General features: G+C 36.6%; 1 protein-coding gene across 2 annotated transcripts; it reads left to right on the top strand.

Moving 5' to 3' along the window:
• Positions 1 to 15: 15 nt before the first annotated feature.
• LOC132546107 (probable ATP-dependent RNA helicase DDX31) lies at positions 16 to 16,269 on the top strand. 2 transcript variants are annotated; one of them, XM_060209802.1, is made up of 17 exons: positions 16 to 106; positions 734 to 1,041; positions 1,418 to 1,493; positions 1,615 to 1,729; positions 2,243 to 2,352; positions 2,651 to 2,692; positions 3,168 to 3,232; positions 5,144 to 5,263; positions 8,629 to 8,774; positions 9,491 to 9,708; positions 11,026 to 11,223; positions 11,549 to 11,608; positions 12,228 to 12,418; positions 12,786 to 12,864; positions 13,599 to 13,701; positions 15,676 to 15,859; positions 16,137 to 16,269. In XM_060209802.1, exons 1-17 carry the CDS (start codon positions 29 to 31, stop codon positions 16,249 to 16,251), a joined length of 2,208 nt encoding a protein of 735 aa, XP_060065785.1. In that variant the 5' UTR covers positions 16 to 28; the 3' UTR covers positions 16,252 to 16,269. The 2 variants fall into 2 exon arrangements, with proteins under 2 accessions (XP_060065785.1, XP_060065784.1); XM_060209801.1 differs by having other exon boundaries at positions 13,599 to 13,740.
• The last annotated feature ends 4,348 nt before the right edge of the window (positions 16,270 to 20,617 follow it).

Genomic DNA, 20,617 nt, shown 5'->3' with positions numbered 1-20,617 from the left:
GTGGGTTTGTTGATAGACGATCATAAAGATGACAGATCGAGAACTGCAACTAAACGTATTTTTAAAAGAATCTGAATCTTATAAAGACCCTGGTGTAAAGATACGGGTAAAACAATACTTTACGATATATAGCACTGTAAAATTGTGTCGTTTTTTTATACATAGTAACTAATCGGGTATTTTTTTTCCAGGAAGATATTTTGTATATCAACTTGTAGATTTTGTTTGAATGTTTGGTTTGATGTATCAACATCCAGAGTCATTTTGTGACGGGGCCTCCTTGTGGTATCTGGTGACAACCACATTGAACATTGGACAACTTGCGGGAGGCCCGTTGCATTTCAGCAGGAATTGTTTGGGATGGGGTAAAATGTCTTGTGAAGTAGATAAATTCAAGACTTTCAAATTGTTTTGCAAAGTTTTTATTTTATATATGTGTAACATGGTGAATTGTACATCATTTGTAATGAGCAGCATTTTCCTGTATATTGTTTTTAACAGTTTTGTTTTTTCTTTCAATCGATTCTGAGAGAAAATTCTCAATAACAAAGCATAACTTTATAGAAACTCGAGTATTGTAGTGAGTTCCTGGGGCTGCCTATAAGGACTACAGAAAGTATACATTTTGCTCAGTGAAGATGTTCTACACTACAATTCAAGCAACAATGGGATATATATTATGCTACACATACATATAACATATAGCTTATAGCCATGATGTTGAATTTTTCAGCGAAAAAAAGTTAAGCCAAATGTAAGAAAGAAAGGAAAAGGATTTTTCAATACATCTGTGACCAAACCAACACACGACAGAGTACAGAAAAATGTGGAATTCCAACAGCCTGAACAAAATGTGGATAATGACAACGAGAAGAAGGTACAGGAAGGAAAAGTCAATGAGACAGAAGGACAACAAGAGGGTCTCAAACGTAAATTATCACAGTCTGTAACAGATAATGATCCTGCTAATAAGAAACAGAAGACAGGTCCCATCATCTCCTCTCTCTTCACCTTCAACCCTTACATCCCACAGGTGGAAAGGTAAGTAGTCAAAGATCCCATTATGTTCAACCCTCACATCCCATAAGTGGAAAAATAAATAGTCAAAGATCCTATCACGTTCAACCCTCACATCCCACATATGGAAAGGTAAATAGTTAAAGATCCTATCACGTTCAACCCTCACATCCCACAGGTGGAAAGGTAAATAGTCAAAGATCCTATCACGTTCAACCCTTACATCCCACTGGTGGAAAGGTAAATAGTTAAAGATCCTATCACCTACAGCCCACCTGTCCCACAGATAGAATGTAAATAGCTACCTTACAAATTAATCATTGAAAGCAACAGATATAAATTCCCACAAATTTGCCTGTTTTCTTCACTTTAATAGGTAGATGTTCTTGATTCATTTCAGTGTGTCTCAGGATCAGATCAAGGAAGTCCTGTTCTCTTCCAAAACATTTAAGGACCTAGGCATCCATCCTCATCTGGTAAGCCAATAGATATAGTGGTTTCATGAATATTTTTGAGTGAGGGATTGTAAACTGATTTAGACAGAAATCTACTTCATACTCAATATTGCTATACTGATAATGAGTTTACTGTTTATAGATTAGCACTCTAGAAAATAAGATGGAGATCACACAGATGACCAATGTCCAGCAGAAGTCCATCCCCCATATAATGATTGGTGCTGACACACTGGTTAAATCACAGACAGGCTCAGGTTAGTTGAGGTCGAGTTACAAACTCATACAGGTTATTAAAGGTCAAGTTACAGACAGGTTTGGGTAAGAAGAGGTCAAATTACAGCATATACAAGTAAGTAGAGGCCAAGTTCCAGACATGCACTGGATAGCAGATGTCACATTTCAGACATGTACAGGTTAGTAGAGGTCAGGTTACAGGTAAGAAGAGGCCAAGTTACAGACATGTACAGGTAGTAGGGGTCAAATTGCTGATATGTATAGGAAAGAAGAAGCCAAGTTACAGACATGTACAGGTAGTAGGGGTCAAGTTGCTGATATGTACAGATAAGTAGAATATCTCCTAAAACAGTTGCTATGTCACCTGCTACAGTTATTTTAATTATATTTTGTCCTGCTTCAGTTGCTGTTTTATATTTTATATCTCTTGTTACAGTTGTGTAGTTAAACTACTACAGTTCAGATATAATCTTAAACTTAACAAACCTTAACCATTTGTATCTGTACATAATTTTCTTTTTGTGCATTTAAAGGGAAGACTCTAGCCTTTGCTGTTCCAATAGTCCAGGCTTTACAGAATCTGACTCCAAAGGTCAAACGCAGTGATGGCCCCTATGCACTAATAGTTGTTCCTACCAGAGAGGTGAGGTTCAAAATAGTGGATGTGTTCTTTCAGAAACTAACCTTGGAGGTGATGTCACTCAAGAGCTGTGAGAACTCGCCAGGGGGAAGATGTGAAGAAGAGAGGGAGGGGGATGGGGACAATCTAAAACTAATTTTCTGTCTGGTTATAAATAAGCATTATGTTTATTGAACACTGAACTAAAAATATAAATTTACAGTTGATAATTTACTAAGTTTCATTACTAAAAAAGTATAAGGAAAGCAAAAAGCTGTCAATATTACTAAACAATATAGATTTTCTCTGGATGATATTTCAGTTAGCTGTACAGTGCCTGAAGACATTTGAGAACATTCTAGCAGTAAGTATATGCCTGATACCTGTTGAACTTATGTGATTACATCTTCACTTTTTCCCAGATCTTTATTAAGTGCATCCAATAAATTTTTAAACTTAGGTTGACTTCAGGGGAATCAACACTTGTGACAATAATGTCATGTGTACAAGGTTGTATGTTGAGGGGACTCCACAGTTGTGACAATGATATCATGGGTACAAGGCTGTATATTTAAGGAACCCCACATTTGAGGTAATGATGGGGATACGTTGTATAGTTTTAATTATTAATTCAGTCCTATAAACAACACTAACAGTTGTTGGTTTATTTCTGTTAGAAGTTTCTCAAAAATATTAAATGTTTGGAAAAAATAGTCTTCCTTTCTTCTTTTTATTGAATCAGACTTCCTGTCTGGTCACTGGATAACCTCAGCATGTAAAAGATCCATATTCATTGATGTGAGTATGTCAAATTGATATTTCATTAATTGTCATTACAGCCGTTTAGATGGATTGTGCCAGGATGCATTATTGGTGGGGAAAAACGGAAAGCAGAAAAAGCCAGGTATGTTTTACACAGACTGAAGAAGGGTATCCACATCTTGATATGAACCCTCAGCCATACAGATATATATATAATATGTTATTTGTGTACACTCGACCATACTGAGATATATATATTATATGTTGTGTGTACCCCAAGTCATACTGTAGATATATTATTAGTTGTTTGTTTACCCTTTGAAATATTGATAAATATATTGTATGTTGTGTGTGTAGCCCAGTCATACTGATATATATATTATATGTTGTGTGTGTAGCCCAGTCATACTGATATATATATTATATGTAGTGTGTGTACCCCTGGCCGTACTGATATATATATTATATGTAGTGTGTGTACCCCTGGCCGTACTGATATATATATTATATGTTGTGTGTGTAGCCCAGTCATACTGATATATATATTATATGTAGTGTGTGTACCCCTGGCCGTACTGATATATATATTATATGTTGTGTGTGTAGCCCAGTCATACTGATATATATATTATATGTTGTGTGTGTAGCCCAGTCATACTGATATATATATTATATGTAGTGTGTGTACCCCCAGTCATACTGATATTTATATTGTATGTAGTGTGTGTACCCCCAGTCATACTGTAGATATATTATATGTTGTGTGTGTAGCCCAGTCATACTGATATATAATTTATATGTAGTGTGTGTACCCCCAGTCATACTGATATTTATATTATATGTTGTGTGTGTAGCCCAGTCATACTGATATATATATTATATGTAGTGTGTGTACCCCCAGTCATACTGATAGATATATTGTATGTATGTGTGTACCCCCAGTCATACTGTAGATATATGTACCCCCAGTCAGTGTGTGTGTGTACCCCCAGTCATACTGATAGATATATTATATGTAGTGTGTGTACCCCCAGTCATACTGATAGATATATTATATGTAGTGTGTGTACCCCCAGTCATACTGATATATATATTGTATGTAGTGTGTGTACCCCCAGTCATACTGTAGATATATTATATATTGTGTGTGTACCCCCAGTCATACTGATATATATATTATATGTTGTGTGTGTACCCCCAGTCATACTGTAGATATATTATATGTAGTGTGTGTACCCCCAGTCAGTCATATATATTATATGTCATACTGATATATATATTATATGTGTGTGTGTACCCCTGATAAATATATTGTATGTTGTGTGTGTAGCCCAGTCATACTGATATATATATTATATGTTGTGTGTGTACCCCTGGCCGTACTGATATATATATTATATGTTGTGTGTGTAGCCCAGTCATACTGATATATATATTATATGTTGTGTGTGTAGCCCAGTCATACTGATATATATATTATATGTAGTGTGTGTACCCCCAGTCATACTGATAGATATATTATATGTAGTGTGTGTACCCCCAGTCATACTGTAGATATATTATATGTAGTGTGTGTACCCCCAGTCATACTGTAGATATATTGTATGTAGTGTGTGTACCCCCAGTCATACTGTAGATATATGTAGTGTGTGTACCCCTGGCCGTACTGATATATATATTATATGTAGTGTGTGTACCCCCAGTCATACTGTAGATATATTGTATGTAGTGTGTGTACCCCCAGTCATACTGTAGATATATTGTATGTAGTGTGTGTACCCCCAGTCATACTGATATATATATTATATGTTGTGTGTGTACCCCCAGTCATACTGATATATATATTATATGTAGTGTGTGTACCCCTGGCCGTACTGATATATATATTATATGTAGTGTGTGTACCCCCAGTCATACTGTAGATATATTGTATGTAGTGTGTGTACCCCCAGTCATACTGTAGATATATGTAGTGTGTGTACCCCTGGCTGTACTGATAGATATATGTAGTGTGTGTAACCCTGGCCGTACTGATAAATATGTTTTGTTACAGATTGAGGAAGGGTATCAATATCCTGGTCTGTACCCCTGGCCGTCTCATTGATCATTTAAGGAGTACAGACTGCCTAAGTCTAAGACGAGTACAGTGGCTAGTTTTGGACGAGGCTGATAGGTAAGTCAATTAGTAGAAAGGAAAATGGAGTCAGTCTGGACCCTTTATCAACATGATGGATCTAATAGGGGTTGTCATTTGGATGGTTGGTGTTTGGTGTGACTGTAGGATGGTGGCTGTTGGGTGATGACTGTAAGATGTTGGCAGTTGAATGGTGGCCATAGGGTGGTGACAATTGGATGGTGGCCATAGGGTGGTAGTTGTAGGTGATAGCTTTGTGGTGGTGGCAATCGGGTTGATGGCCATTGGAGAAATGGAATCAGGACAGGGTATTTGAATTCCTATTCCTTTAAAACAATCTTAACAAAAAAATTTAATTTAATGGGATTATTCTTGGTTGGAAATACCTCTTGTGTGTGAGCTGAAAGTAAGGCCCTGGTGGTAAAGAGATTCAGGAATCAACAAGGAAAATTGAGGTAAAGCTTTTCAGTCCTTCATCTCCATGGATGAAGTGATTTTGTCTACTGCAATCTGCATTATCTGAGGAGGAAGGATAATTAACTTGAAGAAAAAAATAAGGTTTAGTGTTTCTCACAACATAGGATGAATGAAAGGATGGTGTTTCTCACAACATAGGATGAATGAAAGGATGGTGTTTCTCACAACATAGGATGAATGAAAGGATGGTGTTTCTCACAACATAGGATGAATGAAAGGATGGTGTTTCTCACAACATAGGATGAATGAAAGGATGGTGTTTCTCACAACATTGGATGAATGAAAGGATGGTGTTTCTCACAACATTGGATGAATGAAAGGATGGTGTTTCTCACAACATTGGATGAATGAAAGGATGGTGTTTCTCACAACATAGGATGAATGAAAGGATGGTGTTTCTCACAACATAGGATGAATGAAAGGATGGTGTTTCTCACAACATAGGATGAATGAAAGGATGGTGTTTCTCACAACATTGGATGAATGAAAGGATGGTGTTTCTCACAACATTGGATGAATGAAAGGATGGTGTTTCTCACATCATTGGATGAATGAAAGGATGGTGTTTCTCACACACATGAATGAAAGGATGAATGAAAGGATGGGATGAATGAAAGGATTGTTTCTCACAACATAGGATGAATGAAAGGATGGTGTTTCTCATAACATAGGTTGAATGAAAGGATGGTGTTTCTCACAACATAGGATGAATGAAAGGATGGCGTTTCTCACAACATTGGATGAATGAAAGGATGGTGTTTCTCACAACATTGGATGAATGAAAGGATGGTGTTTCTCACAACATTGGATGAATGAAAGGATGGTGTTTCTCACAACATAGGATGAATGAAAGGATGGCGTTTCTCACAACAGAGGATGAATGAAAGGATGGTGTTTCTCACAACATAGGATGAATGAAAGGATGGTGTTTCTCACAACATTGGATGAATGAAAGGATGGTGTTTCTCACATCATTGGATGAATGAAAGGATGGTGTTTCTCATAACTTAGGTTGAATGAAAGTATGGTGTTTCTCACAACATAGGATGAATGAAAGGATGGCGTTTCTCACAACATTGGATGAATGAAAGGATGGTGTTTCTCACAACATTGGATGAATGAAAGGATGGTGTTTCTCACAACATAGGATGAATGAAAGTATGGTGTTTCTCACAACATAGGATGAATGAAAGGATGGCGTTTCTCACAACATAGGATGAATGAAAGGATGGTGTTTCTCACAACATTGGATGAATGAAAGGATGGTGTTTCTCACAACATAGGATGAATGAAAGGATGGCGTTTCTCACAACATAGGATGAATGAAAGGATGGCGTTTCTCACAACATTGGATGAATGAAAGGATGGTGTTTCTCACATCATTGGATGAATGAAAGGATGGTGTTTCTCATAACTTAGGTTGAATGAAAGTATGGTGTTTCTCACAACATAGGATGAATGAAAGGATGGCGTTTCTCACAACATAGGATGAATGAAAGGATGGCGTTTCTCACAACATTGGATGAATGAAAGGATGGTGTTTCTCATAACTTAGGTTGAATGAAAGTATGGTGTTTCTCACAACATAGGATGAATGAAAGGATGGTGTTTCTCACAACATAGGATGAATGAAAGGATGGTGTTTCTCACAACATAGGATGAATGAAAGGATGGTGTTTCTCACAACATAGGATGAATGAAAGGATGGTGTTTCTCACAACATAGGATGAATGAAAGGATGGTGTTTCTCACAACATAGGATGAATGAAAGTATGGTGTTTCTCACAACATAGGATGAATGAAAGTATGGTGTTTCTCCCAACATAGGATGAATGAAAGGATGGTGTTTCTCACAACTTAGGTTGAATGAAAGAATGGTGTTTCTCACAACATTGGATGAATGAAAGGATGATGTTTCTCACAACATAGGATGAATGAAAGAATGGTGTTTCTCACAACTTATGTTGAATGAAAGGATGGTGTTTCTTACAAGTCAAAATATGAGGTTAACAAAATAGTAAAAAACTAATAAGTAGGTCATAGGCACATGATATTGCAAGTGACCTAAATTCCTTTAACCAGCCTAAGACCACAATAATGATTACCACCACAGTAAACTTTATTTGGTAAATTACTGATCCCATAGGATCCTGGAGTGCCTGGTCATGAGGTCCCCGTATTTTTCAGTCCTAACAAGCTTTGAATCAAATATGGGTAAAATGATCTCTGGTTTCTAATTGACACCAGCTAAAAATTTAGCCACAAAAACATCTCTCAGTTGTAATCACTGGTAAGTAAACAGTATTTGTACCTACCCAGCATTCAAGGACATAAACTGGAAATGCATCGTCTGTCCATATCTGTGCTGAGATCTAAATGAAACACGAAATGGTCTTTAGAAAGTCACGCAGATCTAGGAGTTATGTCTACCAATAAATTTTGGCTGAGCTATTGCTACTTAACTTTTTCCCATATCTTATCAGAAACCATTCATTCTAAGTAACTGAGGTAGTTTTACTTATCTAGATTGGTTTTATAATTCAACAAAACTCTCTTTCCCATTTTGTGATGTGAAGGAGACCTTATTTAACCCATTATCATCAGATAGTGGGCTCTTCAAATCACACTATGTCCGTAGTCCATGGTCCATTATTGTCATTTCTTTAGAAGTGCTTGATGGATCTTTTTTAATTTTCATATGTAGGTTCCCCTTGGTCATTAGTTGTGCTACACAGCTGACATTCAACCACTTTATATTTTGCAGTTAAAGATTATTGTTGTTATATCTTAAGAGGAATTTTTCAATTTCATACGATTAAGAACAAAACTGTAGAAAAGAACAGCCAGGTGATGGCCAATAATCCTCTGACATATCTTGTTTTGAAGTTATATTGTGTCTTAGAGTTATAATGAATGAAACTTAATAGGATGCTGGACATGGGATATGAGAAGGATGTAGCCCAGATAATCAACTCCCTGAACATGGCCCGCTCAGCTCAGTTATCTCGAGGACTGGTCAAGACTGAAAGTCGGCCAAGACAGACAGTACTATTGTCAGCTACTCTAACAGATGGTAAGTATAGCTTAATTTTGGGGTCAGACTGAGGTCATGCAGTACTATTTTCAGGTACCCTAACAAAGTCCCAGCCTGTTCCATTGAGTCCTGTCCCGTCCTAATTTAATGTAAGCAACTTCATTTATATCATAGATTTTTAATAAACTTTATACAAAGATCTAATATAGATATACTTCAAACATCATCGTGTTTCAGGGGTCAGAGGTCAATGCCAAGGTCACCCTTCCTACATATAGAAAATTATCACCTGATTCATTGTAAACACTTAACAACTCCAGTCTTTCATGGAATTTGATCACACTTTACACAGTGATCAGTTATAAGTATACTTCAGACATCATTGTGTTTCAAGGGTCCAAGATCAAGGTCTTTGCAGCAAGGCATTTAAGTTTTACAGACATTTTCAAGTCTGTGATAACTTTGAGTTTTTAGAATCATAGTGCAGTTAAACAGAAGAAACAATGTATTAGTCTTTGTCATCAAATGTAAGTACATTTATGACCCTTTTTGTTTCGATGAATTTTCAAGTTGGTATTACAACGGTATTGCACATTTATGCAGTATACATTTCAAAACTTGTTATAATGTTTGTGATTAGGTACCAGTAAGTTGCTGAGGTAAATAATGTAATACTTTACATGTAATATGTTAGTGGAGGGACATGAACAATTTTTTTATATAGATTTGTACTTCATTTGCATCACTTTTTGTAGGAGTAGAGAGAATGGCTGGAATTTCATTGACCGATCCTGTCCGAGTTGATCTGTCCCAGACAGACATTACATCAGACCAAAGTCAAACAAGCAATTCAGAAGAAACATCAGCAGAGGTGTCATTTAGTGTACCAGAGAATCTTAAACAACATTTCGTCATCACTCCCTGTAAATTGAGACTGGTGACCTTGGCAGCATTCATAATACAAAAGTGTAAGGTAAGCATCATCCCCAGTAAACTGAGACTGGTCACATTGGCAGAATTTGTCGTACAGATGTTGAGGGTAAGTGTCACCCTCTGTAAAGAGACTGGTCACATTGGCAGAATTTGTCGTACAGATGTTGAGGATAAGTGTCACCCTCTGTAAAGAGAGGTCACATTGGCAGAATTGGTCATACAGATGTTGAGGGTAAGTGTCACCCTCTGTAAAGAGACTGGTCACATTGGCAGAATTTGTCGTACAGATGTTGAGGGTAAGTGTCACCCTCTGTAAAGAGACTGGTCACATTGGCAGAATTTGTCGTACAGATGTTGAGGGTAAGTGTCACCCTCTGTAAAGAGACTGGTCACATTGGCAGAATTTGTCGTACAGATGTTGAGGATAAGTGTCACCCTCTGTAAAGAGACTGGTCACATTGGCAGAATTTGTCGTACAGATGTTGAGGGTAAGTGTCACCCTCTGTAAAGAGACTGGTCACATTGGCAGAATTTGTCGTACAGATGTTGAGGGTAAGTGTCACCCTCTGTAAAGAGACTGGTCACATTGGCAGAATTTGTCGTACAGATGTTGAGGATAAGTGTCACCCTCTGTAAAGAGACTGGTCACATTGACAGAATTTGTCGTACAGATGTGGAGGGTAAGTGTCACCCTCTGTAAAGAGACTGGTCACATTGGCAGAATTTGTCGTACAGATGTTGAGGGTAAGTGTCACCCTCTGTAAAGAGACTGGTCACATTGGCAGAATTTGTCGTACAGATGTTGAGGATAAGTGTCACCCTCTGTGAAGAGACTGGTCACATTGGCAGAATTTGTCGTACAGATGTTGAGGGTAAGTGTCACCCTCTGTAAAGAGGCTGGTCACATTGGCAGAATTTGTCGTACAGATGTTGAGGGTAAGTGTCACCCTCTGTAAAGAGGCTGGTCACATTGGCAGAATTTGTCGTACAGATGTTGAGGGTAAGTGTCACCCTCTGTAAACTGAGACTGGTCACATTGGCAGAATTTGTTGTACAGATGTTGAGGTTAAGGATCATTATTCGAAACTGAGATATTGTCAGCATATGTAATACAGAAGTAAGTATCACTCTTTGTAAACTTGTACTGACAACACATGCACTATTGTAAACTTGTACTGACAACACATGCACTATTGTAAACTTGTACTGACAACACATGCACTATTGTAAACTTGTACTGACAACACATGCACTATTGTTAGATGACTTGTCAATTCCTATAGAATATGCTTCATTATGTGTCTATTCATAACTGACTTTTCTGTGTTGAGCTTTATCTGTATCTTGTTGTTGCTAGGTGAAACAGAAGACAGGGAAGATGCTTGTTTTCCTCCCTACCCAAGATTCAGTCGAGTTCCACTACACCATCTTTCATCATTTTTGGGGGGGAGGTAACTCTGTACCTGATGTTCTTGGTGACCTTGACCTAGGACCTAAGAAGAAGGAAAGTAATTACCTAGATTTTTTCAGACTGCATGGAGAAATGGCACAGAAGGTTTGTAATTTCATAATCACATTCATTATCAGTTTTCATCTCTTTGTACTTAAGTCTTATGCTGTGAATTAATTTATCCTGATATCATTGAAAATTTCCAATTTGCAAGTTACATACCTGGTACATTAAAAGACATACCTGGTACATTAGAAGTAAAGTTTATATGATTTGCACAAGGGATACAGATGTAAGCCAGGTAACCCAGTAATTATATAAAAGTTGTCACTAAGCAGTGTTTCAGAACAGGCATGAGAAAGGATAATACATATTTTTAATGATGTCCAGTAGGATTTACTTATATTGTGTATCCTTTTTTACTTCCTAGGATCGAGCAAGTGTCTACCAGAAATTTTCAAAAGCAAATTTTGGAATTTTATTTTGTACGGTAAGTAATAAACTAAAGTATCTTAGTTTCTGTACATAATCTATACATAGACCTAGGGGGCTGCGATAGCTCGGTCAATAATAAGAGCATTGACCTACATAACCTCAGGTGAAGATCCGATGTGTGTGGTTTGACGCTCCCTACCCACAGTGGTTGGTGTTTCTCTGGAAGCTGAGAAATGGTCTGTGCTGTCATGGGTGTGTCCTTAAGCAAGATTCTTTATCCTTATTGCTGTGAAGGGCATGTGATAGGCCTCTTGTATGTAAGACTTGTATGTTTGTATGACTGAAAGCACATAGCTCTCAGAGGACATCAATTCTTAGCATCCATTCATTTTCATTGATAGGAACAATTAAGATTTTTAGGTAAGGCTTTGTAAAAATATCTTTGTGGTCAGCAGTCAAATTTTCTTCTACAAAACGTTACTTTCTAATTTTAAAATCCACTAAATCTAACCATATTCTCATGTAGACAAAAGAGTTTTCATTTGAATAACGGGAAACCATACAAAAAATTCATTTTCAAACACTGAAGTAAGAAAATGTCAATTAGTATCAGATTTCTACAGTTACACTGGCCATTGCTAGCTGTGAGACAGAGTTTATTGGTTCCTTTGTAGGATGTGGCCTGTCGCGGTCTTGATCTGCCAAATGTGCGATGGATTGTGCAATATTCACCACCAGGGTCAACGAGTGACTATATTCACAGAATTGGCCGTACAGCCCGCGCAGGGAAGCAAGGACACTCATTGCTGTTCCTCATGCCCTCAGAAGTAGAATATGTGCCTCGTCTCAACAAAGACAAGATTAGGTAATCATCCTACTTACAAGGAATACCTTGTGAAATATGTTTTATCTAATACAGGGTTTGCAAGGAATTGTGGACATTTTACATGATGGCCATTGAAGTATGTTGTTCACACTGATCCAGTCTAATAAATACACATGCATGAAATTATGCATATTAATGTCTTGGGTTACGTGAGGGAATTCAGAAAAATTATCAACCCATGTCACATACTGGTACATGTAGGAATCCAGAAGCATTGTTGAGTTGACTATGTATATTTTATGTAAAGGTTACTTATTGTAAAAGATGAAAGTTCACTGTCGCTAAAAGATGCTGTCCAGATGTGTTAAAACAGATATTTTTCTAAATATTATTCTGGTTTATCTAGCCTAGTGGAGCTACAGATGAACAGGTTGCTGGAAAGTTTACTTGGTGTGGTGACAGACCTTCAAGACATTAATGACCAGGTCAGTAGTGCACTTGTCTCTCACAAGCCAAAATGTAGAGCAAATTTTTGTTCTCTCTTATCACTTGATAAGAATTTGAAAATATTGCAAAACACATAGTAATGAAGTCTGCATCTATTGTCTCCATTGTATTACCAGAATTTAATTACCTTACTCACCACTGTCACTTTACCAGACAGCAGTTGTAATTATGAGACTACAATAGCTGATGTAATTACGACACCATGATTGTGTAGCATCATTTAATCACATTTACACTTATTCACCACAGTCACATTACTAGACTGCTATTGTAATTATGACACTATAATTGCAAATAGTCCTTCTGTATTGTGACATCACAACACTCTTGGTAGCCATTTGATGTTTGGGCTGTTTCAGTTACAGATTTACTCCCTTGTATAAGATAGGTTTTCCGCTCAAAATAACTCGGACTTCACTTAATTATATTGTACTCTTATTATTTATAATAGAGTATTTCATTAATGAAAAAGTAGGCGATGTAATTGCAAGATGCTTGCTAGCAAATCTTCCATAAAACCTGTTAGATTTACCGGGTCATTTGAGATTATATTGCTTGCAGTTACATTCAGAAAACACTTAAAAGCATGTTATGTTTCATTGGGTCAAAATGCATGAGTTACACAGAAATCATATAATTGTTATATTACATTATTACTGGAGTCGCCTGACATGTTATCTCCCTTGACCTTTTCTGTTTATTTCTCCACTAGAGGGAGCTGCCAAGAACTGGTGAGGAAGCAGCAACATATTTTCAGATGTGCGTGGAAGACTACATCAATGACAACACTAAAATGACAGATTTGGCCGTAAAAGGTATTACTATTGTGTTGAATTCCTGGCTCTATATACCAGGTAATAGATCGCTTTAGCTGGTAACACATTCCCTAGTCAAATCAATAACATTACATGGTGGGTTGTCGATTGATAACATTACACGGTGAGTTGTTGCCTTGATAACATTACATGGTGAGTTGTCACCTTGATAACATTACATGGTGAGTTGTCACCTTGATAACATTATGTGGTGAGTTGTTGCCTTGATAACATTACATGGTGAGTTGTTGCCTTGATAACATTACACGGTGAGTTGTCACCTTGATAGCATTATGTGGTGAGTTGTCACCTTGATAACATTACATGGCGAGTTGTCACCTTGATAACATTACATGGTGAGTTGTTGCCTTGATAACATTACACGGTGAGTTGTCACCTTGATAGCATTATGTGGTGAGTTGTCACCTTGATAACATTACATGGCGAGTTGTCACTTTGATAACATTACACGGTGAGTTGTCACCTTGATAGCATTATGTGGTGAGTTGTCACCTTGATAGCATTACATGGCGAGTTGTCACCTTGATAATATTACATGGTGAGTTGTCACCTTGGTAACATTACATGGTGAGTTGTCACCTTGATAACATTACACAGTGAGTTGTTGCCTTGATAACATTACATGGTGAGTTGTCACATTGATAATATTTCATGGTGAGTTGTCACCTTGATAACATTACACAGTGAGTTGTTGCCTTGATAACATTACATGGTGAGTTGTCACCTTGATAGCATTATGTGGTGAGTTGTCACCTTGATAACATTACATGGCGAGTTGTCACCTTGATAACATTACACGGTGAGTTGTTGCCTTGATAACATTACACGGTGAGTTGTCACCTTGATAGCATTATGTGGTGAGTTGTCACCTTGATAACATTACATGGCGAGTTGTCACCTTGATAACATTACACGGTGAGTTGTCACCTTGATAGCATTATGTAGTGAGTTGTCACCTTGATAGCATTACATGGTGAGTTGTCACCTTGATAATATTACATGGTGAGTTGTCACCTTGGTAACATTACATGGTGAGCTGTCATCTTGGTAACATTACATGGTGAGTTGTCACCTTGGTAACATTATGTGGTGAGTTGTTGCCTTGGTAACATTACGTGGTGATTTGTCACCTTGGTAACATTACGTGGTGAGTTGTCACCTTGATAACATTACGTGGTGAGTTGTCACCATGATAACATTAAGTGATGAGTTGTCACCTTGATAACATTACGTGGTGAGTTGTCACCTTGATAACATTATGTGGTGAGTTGTCACCTTGATAACATAACGTGGTGAGTTGTCACCTTGATAACATTACGTGGTGAGTTGTCACCATGATAACATTACGTGGTGAGTTGTCACCTTGATAACATTATGTGGTGGGTTGTCACCTTGATAACATTATGTGGTGAGTTGTCACCTTGATAACATTACATGGTGGGTTGTCACCTTGATAACATTTCATGGTGGGTTGTCACCTTGATAACATTACATGGTGGGTTGTCACCTTGATAACATTTCATGGTGGGTTGTCACCTTGATAACATTACATGGTGGGTTGTCACCTTGATAACATTTCATGGTGGGTTGTCACCTTGATAACATTATGTGGTGTGTTGTCACCTTGATAACATTACGTGGTGGGTTGTCACGTGAGTTGTCAATTGATAACATTACGTGGTGGGTTGTCACATGAGTTGTCGATTGATAACATTGCGTTGTGGGTTGTTGCCTTGATAACATTACATGGTGAGTTGTCACCTTGATAACATTATGTGGTGAGTTGTCACCTTGATAACATTATATTGTGGGTTGTCACCTTGATAACATTTCATGGTGGGTTGTCACTTCCCTAAGCACAGTATATTACATTGATTCTCTGCAGGAGTTATACTGTTACCTGTCTTATTTTATGTTGTGTAAGAAGATAAACAAAGTCTCATATTTTTCCAGGGTTTCAGTCGTTTGTGAAAGCATATGCTACCTACCCATCAGAGCTGAAGTCCGTCTTTCATGTGAAGCACCTTCACTTGGGCCACCTTGCTAAAAGCTTTGGTTTGAGGGAGTCGCCATCAAAGATCAAACATCCAGCTGGGAAGTCACACAATGATAAACAGGGACGACAGGATACATCAAGGTACACTTAATTACTTGGTAAAACAGAGGTCAATACAGTCTAAACAGCTCATCACTTATGTAGATCTTTTTGGACTCAATAGCTTTACAGAAAAAGGGACCCTTCCACTTAAATGTTCTGCACAATAGCGAAGATTCATGCTTAACTCTTTACAAAAACTGAAGTTAGTATGATATATACTGTTCTCTGCAGTTCATGGATATCATTGAAAATGTTTTGATAAAATGTATGGAATCACTTAAACACATGGGTAAATAAAGTTCTTTTATTGCTACAGGTTAAAGTTCAAAAGAAGAACTGTGTCAGAGTTCGGCAGTGGTCTTGAATCAAACGCACTTCCGAAGTTTAAAAAGGATCTAAAAAGAAAAAAAAAACACAAATTGAATAAATAAAGTTAGGTTTTTACAAAATACAGTTATGTTATTTATGCTCTTAGAACCATTTCAAATCCTGACATCATGGTGTGGAGTTATAGATCACCTGGTGATACAGAGGTACTGACATCATGGGGTGGAGTTATAGAAGTACTGACATCATGGTGTGGAGTTATAAAGGTACTGACCTCATGGTGTGGAGTTATAGAACACCTGGTGATACAGAGGTACTGACAGCATGGTGTGGAGTTATAGAGGTACTGACCGCATGGTGTTGAGTTATAGAACACCTGGTGATACAGAGGTACTGACCTCATGGGGTGGAGTTATAGAGGTACTGACCTCATGGTGTGGAGCTATAGAGGTACTGACCTCATGGTGTGGAGTTATAGATCACCTGGTTGTACAGAGTTACTGACATTTTGGGGAGGTCTGAATCACCTGGTTATATTAAGATGTTGACTTCCAGTCTCTGAAATGCTGGTCTCTTTGGTCAAGACACTTTGATGTTGATTTTGCCTACTGAAGCTGAACTTTCATTATTTCATCACTGAACCTTTGCATATGATGATGACCTGGAACTGATCTTTCAGGTTGTCTGTTATGACCTTCAACCTGTCATTGGAGCTGAAAGTAGTTATAAGTTGTCTGAATGATATTTAACATGTCACTAGAGCTGGGATTAGTAAGATTATATGACCTTTAACTGTCATTACAGCTGAAACTTGTCAAGTTGTATGACCTTTCACAGTCATTACAGCTAGTATTTGTCAGGTTGTATGCCCATTTACTATGATTACAGCTGGAACAAGGCAGGTTGTATGACCTTTAACCTGTCTTTACAGCTGGGATTTGTCAGCTTGTATGACTTTTACCTGTAATTACAGATGGGACAAGGCAGGTTATTTAACCTGTCTTTACAGCTGGGATTTGTCAGGTTGTATGACCTTTAACCTATCACAACTTTGTCAGGTTGTATGACCTTTAACCTATCATAACAGCTAGGATTTGTTAGGTTGTATGACCTTTAACCTGTTGTTATAACCAAGATTTGTCAGGTTGTATGACCTTTAACCTGTTGTTATAGCCACGATTTGTCAGGTTGTACGACCTTTAACCTGTTGTTATAGCCGAGATTTGTCAGGTTGTATGACCTTTAACCTGTCATTACAGCTTGGATTTGTCAGGTTGTATGACCTTTAACCTATCATAACAGCTAGGATTTGTCAGGTTATATGACCTTTAACCTGTCATTTGAACTGGTATATGTCAAATAGTGTGACCTTTGAGCTGTCCTTACAACTGGGATTTAACAGGTTGGCAAAATGGCTGAAGGATTGCTACAAACAAGATTGAACAAGGGTTTTTAAGTTTCCCTACCCTACAGGTGCTCAAGGGAAAATCCATCTTGGAGCAAGGCTTACACAAACATGAAACAAAACCATAATATAACACAACTGCCAAATATTGGATGGTTTATGAATCAGAAAAGATGAAGACTGAACAGAATCAATTAATTTATTTCTATGCCTTAATATCAAATATCATAAATTTTATCAGAATAACTCACACATTCACATCAAATTAACTAGTATGTAAATTTGCTAATTAAAAAGTACAAGGGCACTGGCCAATGTTCCATCAGAATGTAAAGTACAAATCTATAGAAATTCGATAAAAATAAACAGCAGTTTTAAAAATACTAAGTACAAACACATATTTGTTGTATATTGTGTACAATTATATAAAACTGTTATATTTCAAATGCTTGGCAGTTTGTGTCCATATCACTTATCGCAATACCAACAATTTTTTTACCGAAGATTTCCTCCTTCTTTTGGAGTTTAAGATTCAAAATTGTTCATCTCATTTTGAAAATAAAGTTGAAGTTAGACAACAATACAAACTGTGGTACCTGGAATGCTGTAATTGTGTAATGTTAGATTGGTATTGATAAATCCCTGAAGGAAGTATGTATAATGATAAATTATTTATAATATAACATCCCTATACATAATATACTTTATTACATAATCCACCTGTTTTCCAGTGAATTCACCAAGGTTATATTTGTACATATGTCATTAGTGTGATATATCTTAAACCCTTTTCATTGACTGCAACAGTCAGAAATTGATTGTAATATGAATTTAAAATGTTCGAACAAAATGTTTGCTTTGTTTGAATTTGTTCTCCACATTTTGACTTAAAATCCATCAAAATATAACTTTTCTGAGTTAAGTGATAAAAGCATCTTGTTATCATTTCATATGAGATTTATGAAACTTGACACTCAAAGTTTTGATTTTTGTTTGAAGAAAAAAATCTTGTTTCATAAAATCTCTTGTGAAATGGAAACTCATTAAAGATCCCATATATACTATGAAAAATTATCTCCAGTAGTTGTCAGATATGAGCATTAACCTGATTCATCTCCATACATAATACAATGGTATAAAACTAGTTTTTCCTGTAAAAAATAATGTAACAACTTCAAACATCCTAATGTGAAAATTGTGTTGATGCATCTGAAAATAAAACATATAAAAACAGCTAATCGGTTATCAGTAGCCATGTATACTATAATGCCAGGCATTAAAAACCTACCCATAAATATGAATTAATGATATCATAATTAAATACATCATTTCATGCTTTATATACAAAGTTGTAAAACTTAAAGTTCATCAACAGATACAATGTAGAACTATGTGGGAAAATGTTCAAAAAGCCTACTACAAGAATGAAAGATAATTAAACTAAGTTGCAAGGTGATAAAAAGTTCTACAAATGTAAATAACATCTGATAAAAGATAAATGAATATAATATTTTTCTTGTTTTTAGGTGGTAAAAAGCTTTAACAAAAACTTTTCTTTGTTGATTACATTGATCAACACCTCTTCAACATACATACTCTAACACTATACAACACACTCTTACACTATACAACACACTCTTACACTATACAACACACACCTTACACAACACACTCTCAACACACTACACACTATACAACACACTCTTACACTATACAACATACTCTTACACTATACAACACACTCTTACACTATACAACACACTCTTACACTATACAACATACTCTTACACTATACAACACACTCTTACACTATACAACACACTCTTACACTATACAACACACTCTTACACTATACAACACACTCTAACACTATACAACACACTCTTACACTATACAACACACTCTTACACTATACAACATACTCTTACACTATACAACATACTCTTACACTATATAACACACTCTAACACTATACAACACACTCTTACACTATACACCACACTCTTACACTATACAACACACTCTTACACTATACAACACACTCTAATAATATACAACACACTCTTACACTATACAACACACTCTTACACTATACAACACACTCTACACACTATACAACACACACTTCTATACACTATACAACACACTCTTACACTATACAACACACTCTTACACTATACACCACACTCTTACACTATACAACACACTCTTACACTATACACACACTACTATACAACACACTCTTACTCACACTCTACAATATACAACACACTCTTACACACAACATACTACACTCTTACACTATACAACATACAACATCTAACACTATACAACACACTATACAACACACTCTACACTATACAACACACTCTTACACTATACACATATACAACAACACACTCTTACACTATATAACACACACACTATACAACATACACTATACAACACACTCTTACACTATACAACACACTCTAACACTATACAACATACTCTAACACTATACAACACACTCTTACACTATACAACACACTCTAACACTATACAACACACTCTTACACTATATACACACACTCAACACACTCTTACACTATATAACACACACACTATATATACACACACTCTACACTATACACTATACACACTTACACTATACAACACACTCTTACACTATACACCACACTCTTACACTATACAACACACTCTTACACTATACACCACACTCTTACACTATACACCACACTCTTACACTATACAACACACTCTTACACTATACAACACACTCTAACACTATACAACACACTCTAACACTATACAACACACTTTAACACTCTTCAGCACACTCTAACACTCTTTAACACACTAAAGCACTCACCACAGCATATTCTAACACTAACACACTCTTACACTATTAAACTAATCGACAATATATTACATTGTGTCACTGATATACAATGTAATATACAATATCATTGGTATACAATGTATTACATGGTGTAAGTGATATAAAATGTATTGTAAACAAATGTATGAAATATCACATGCAGCATAAATCAAGTTTAGAATAT

This window comes from Ylistrum balloti, unplaced genomic scaffold (genome assembly GCF_031769215.1).
Source record: "Ylistrum balloti isolate Yb309-2 unplaced genomic scaffold, AGI_CSIRO_Ybal_v1 Utg369874, whole genome shotgun sequence".
Classification (NCBI taxonomy): domain Eukaryota; kingdom Metazoa; phylum Mollusca; class Bivalvia; order Pectinida; family Pectinidae; genus Ylistrum; species Ylistrum balloti.
This window is presented reverse-complemented; position numbering and strand designations above follow the sequence as displayed.

Bases quoted from the DNA above. Each gene is read 5' to 3' on its own strand.
- LOC132546107 (XM_060209801.1), top strand. From the start codon at position 29: ATGACAGATCGAGAACTGCAACTAAACGTATTTTTAAAAGAATCTGAA. The intron at 1,042-1,417 runs GTAAGTAGTCAA...GATTCATTTCAG, and splicing joins TACATCCCACAGGTGGAAAG to TGTGTCTCAGGATCAGATCA. The intron at 3,233-5,143 runs GTATGTTTTACA...GTTTTGTTACAG, and splicing joins CGGAAAGCAGAAAAAGCCAG to ATTGAGGAAGGGTATCAATA.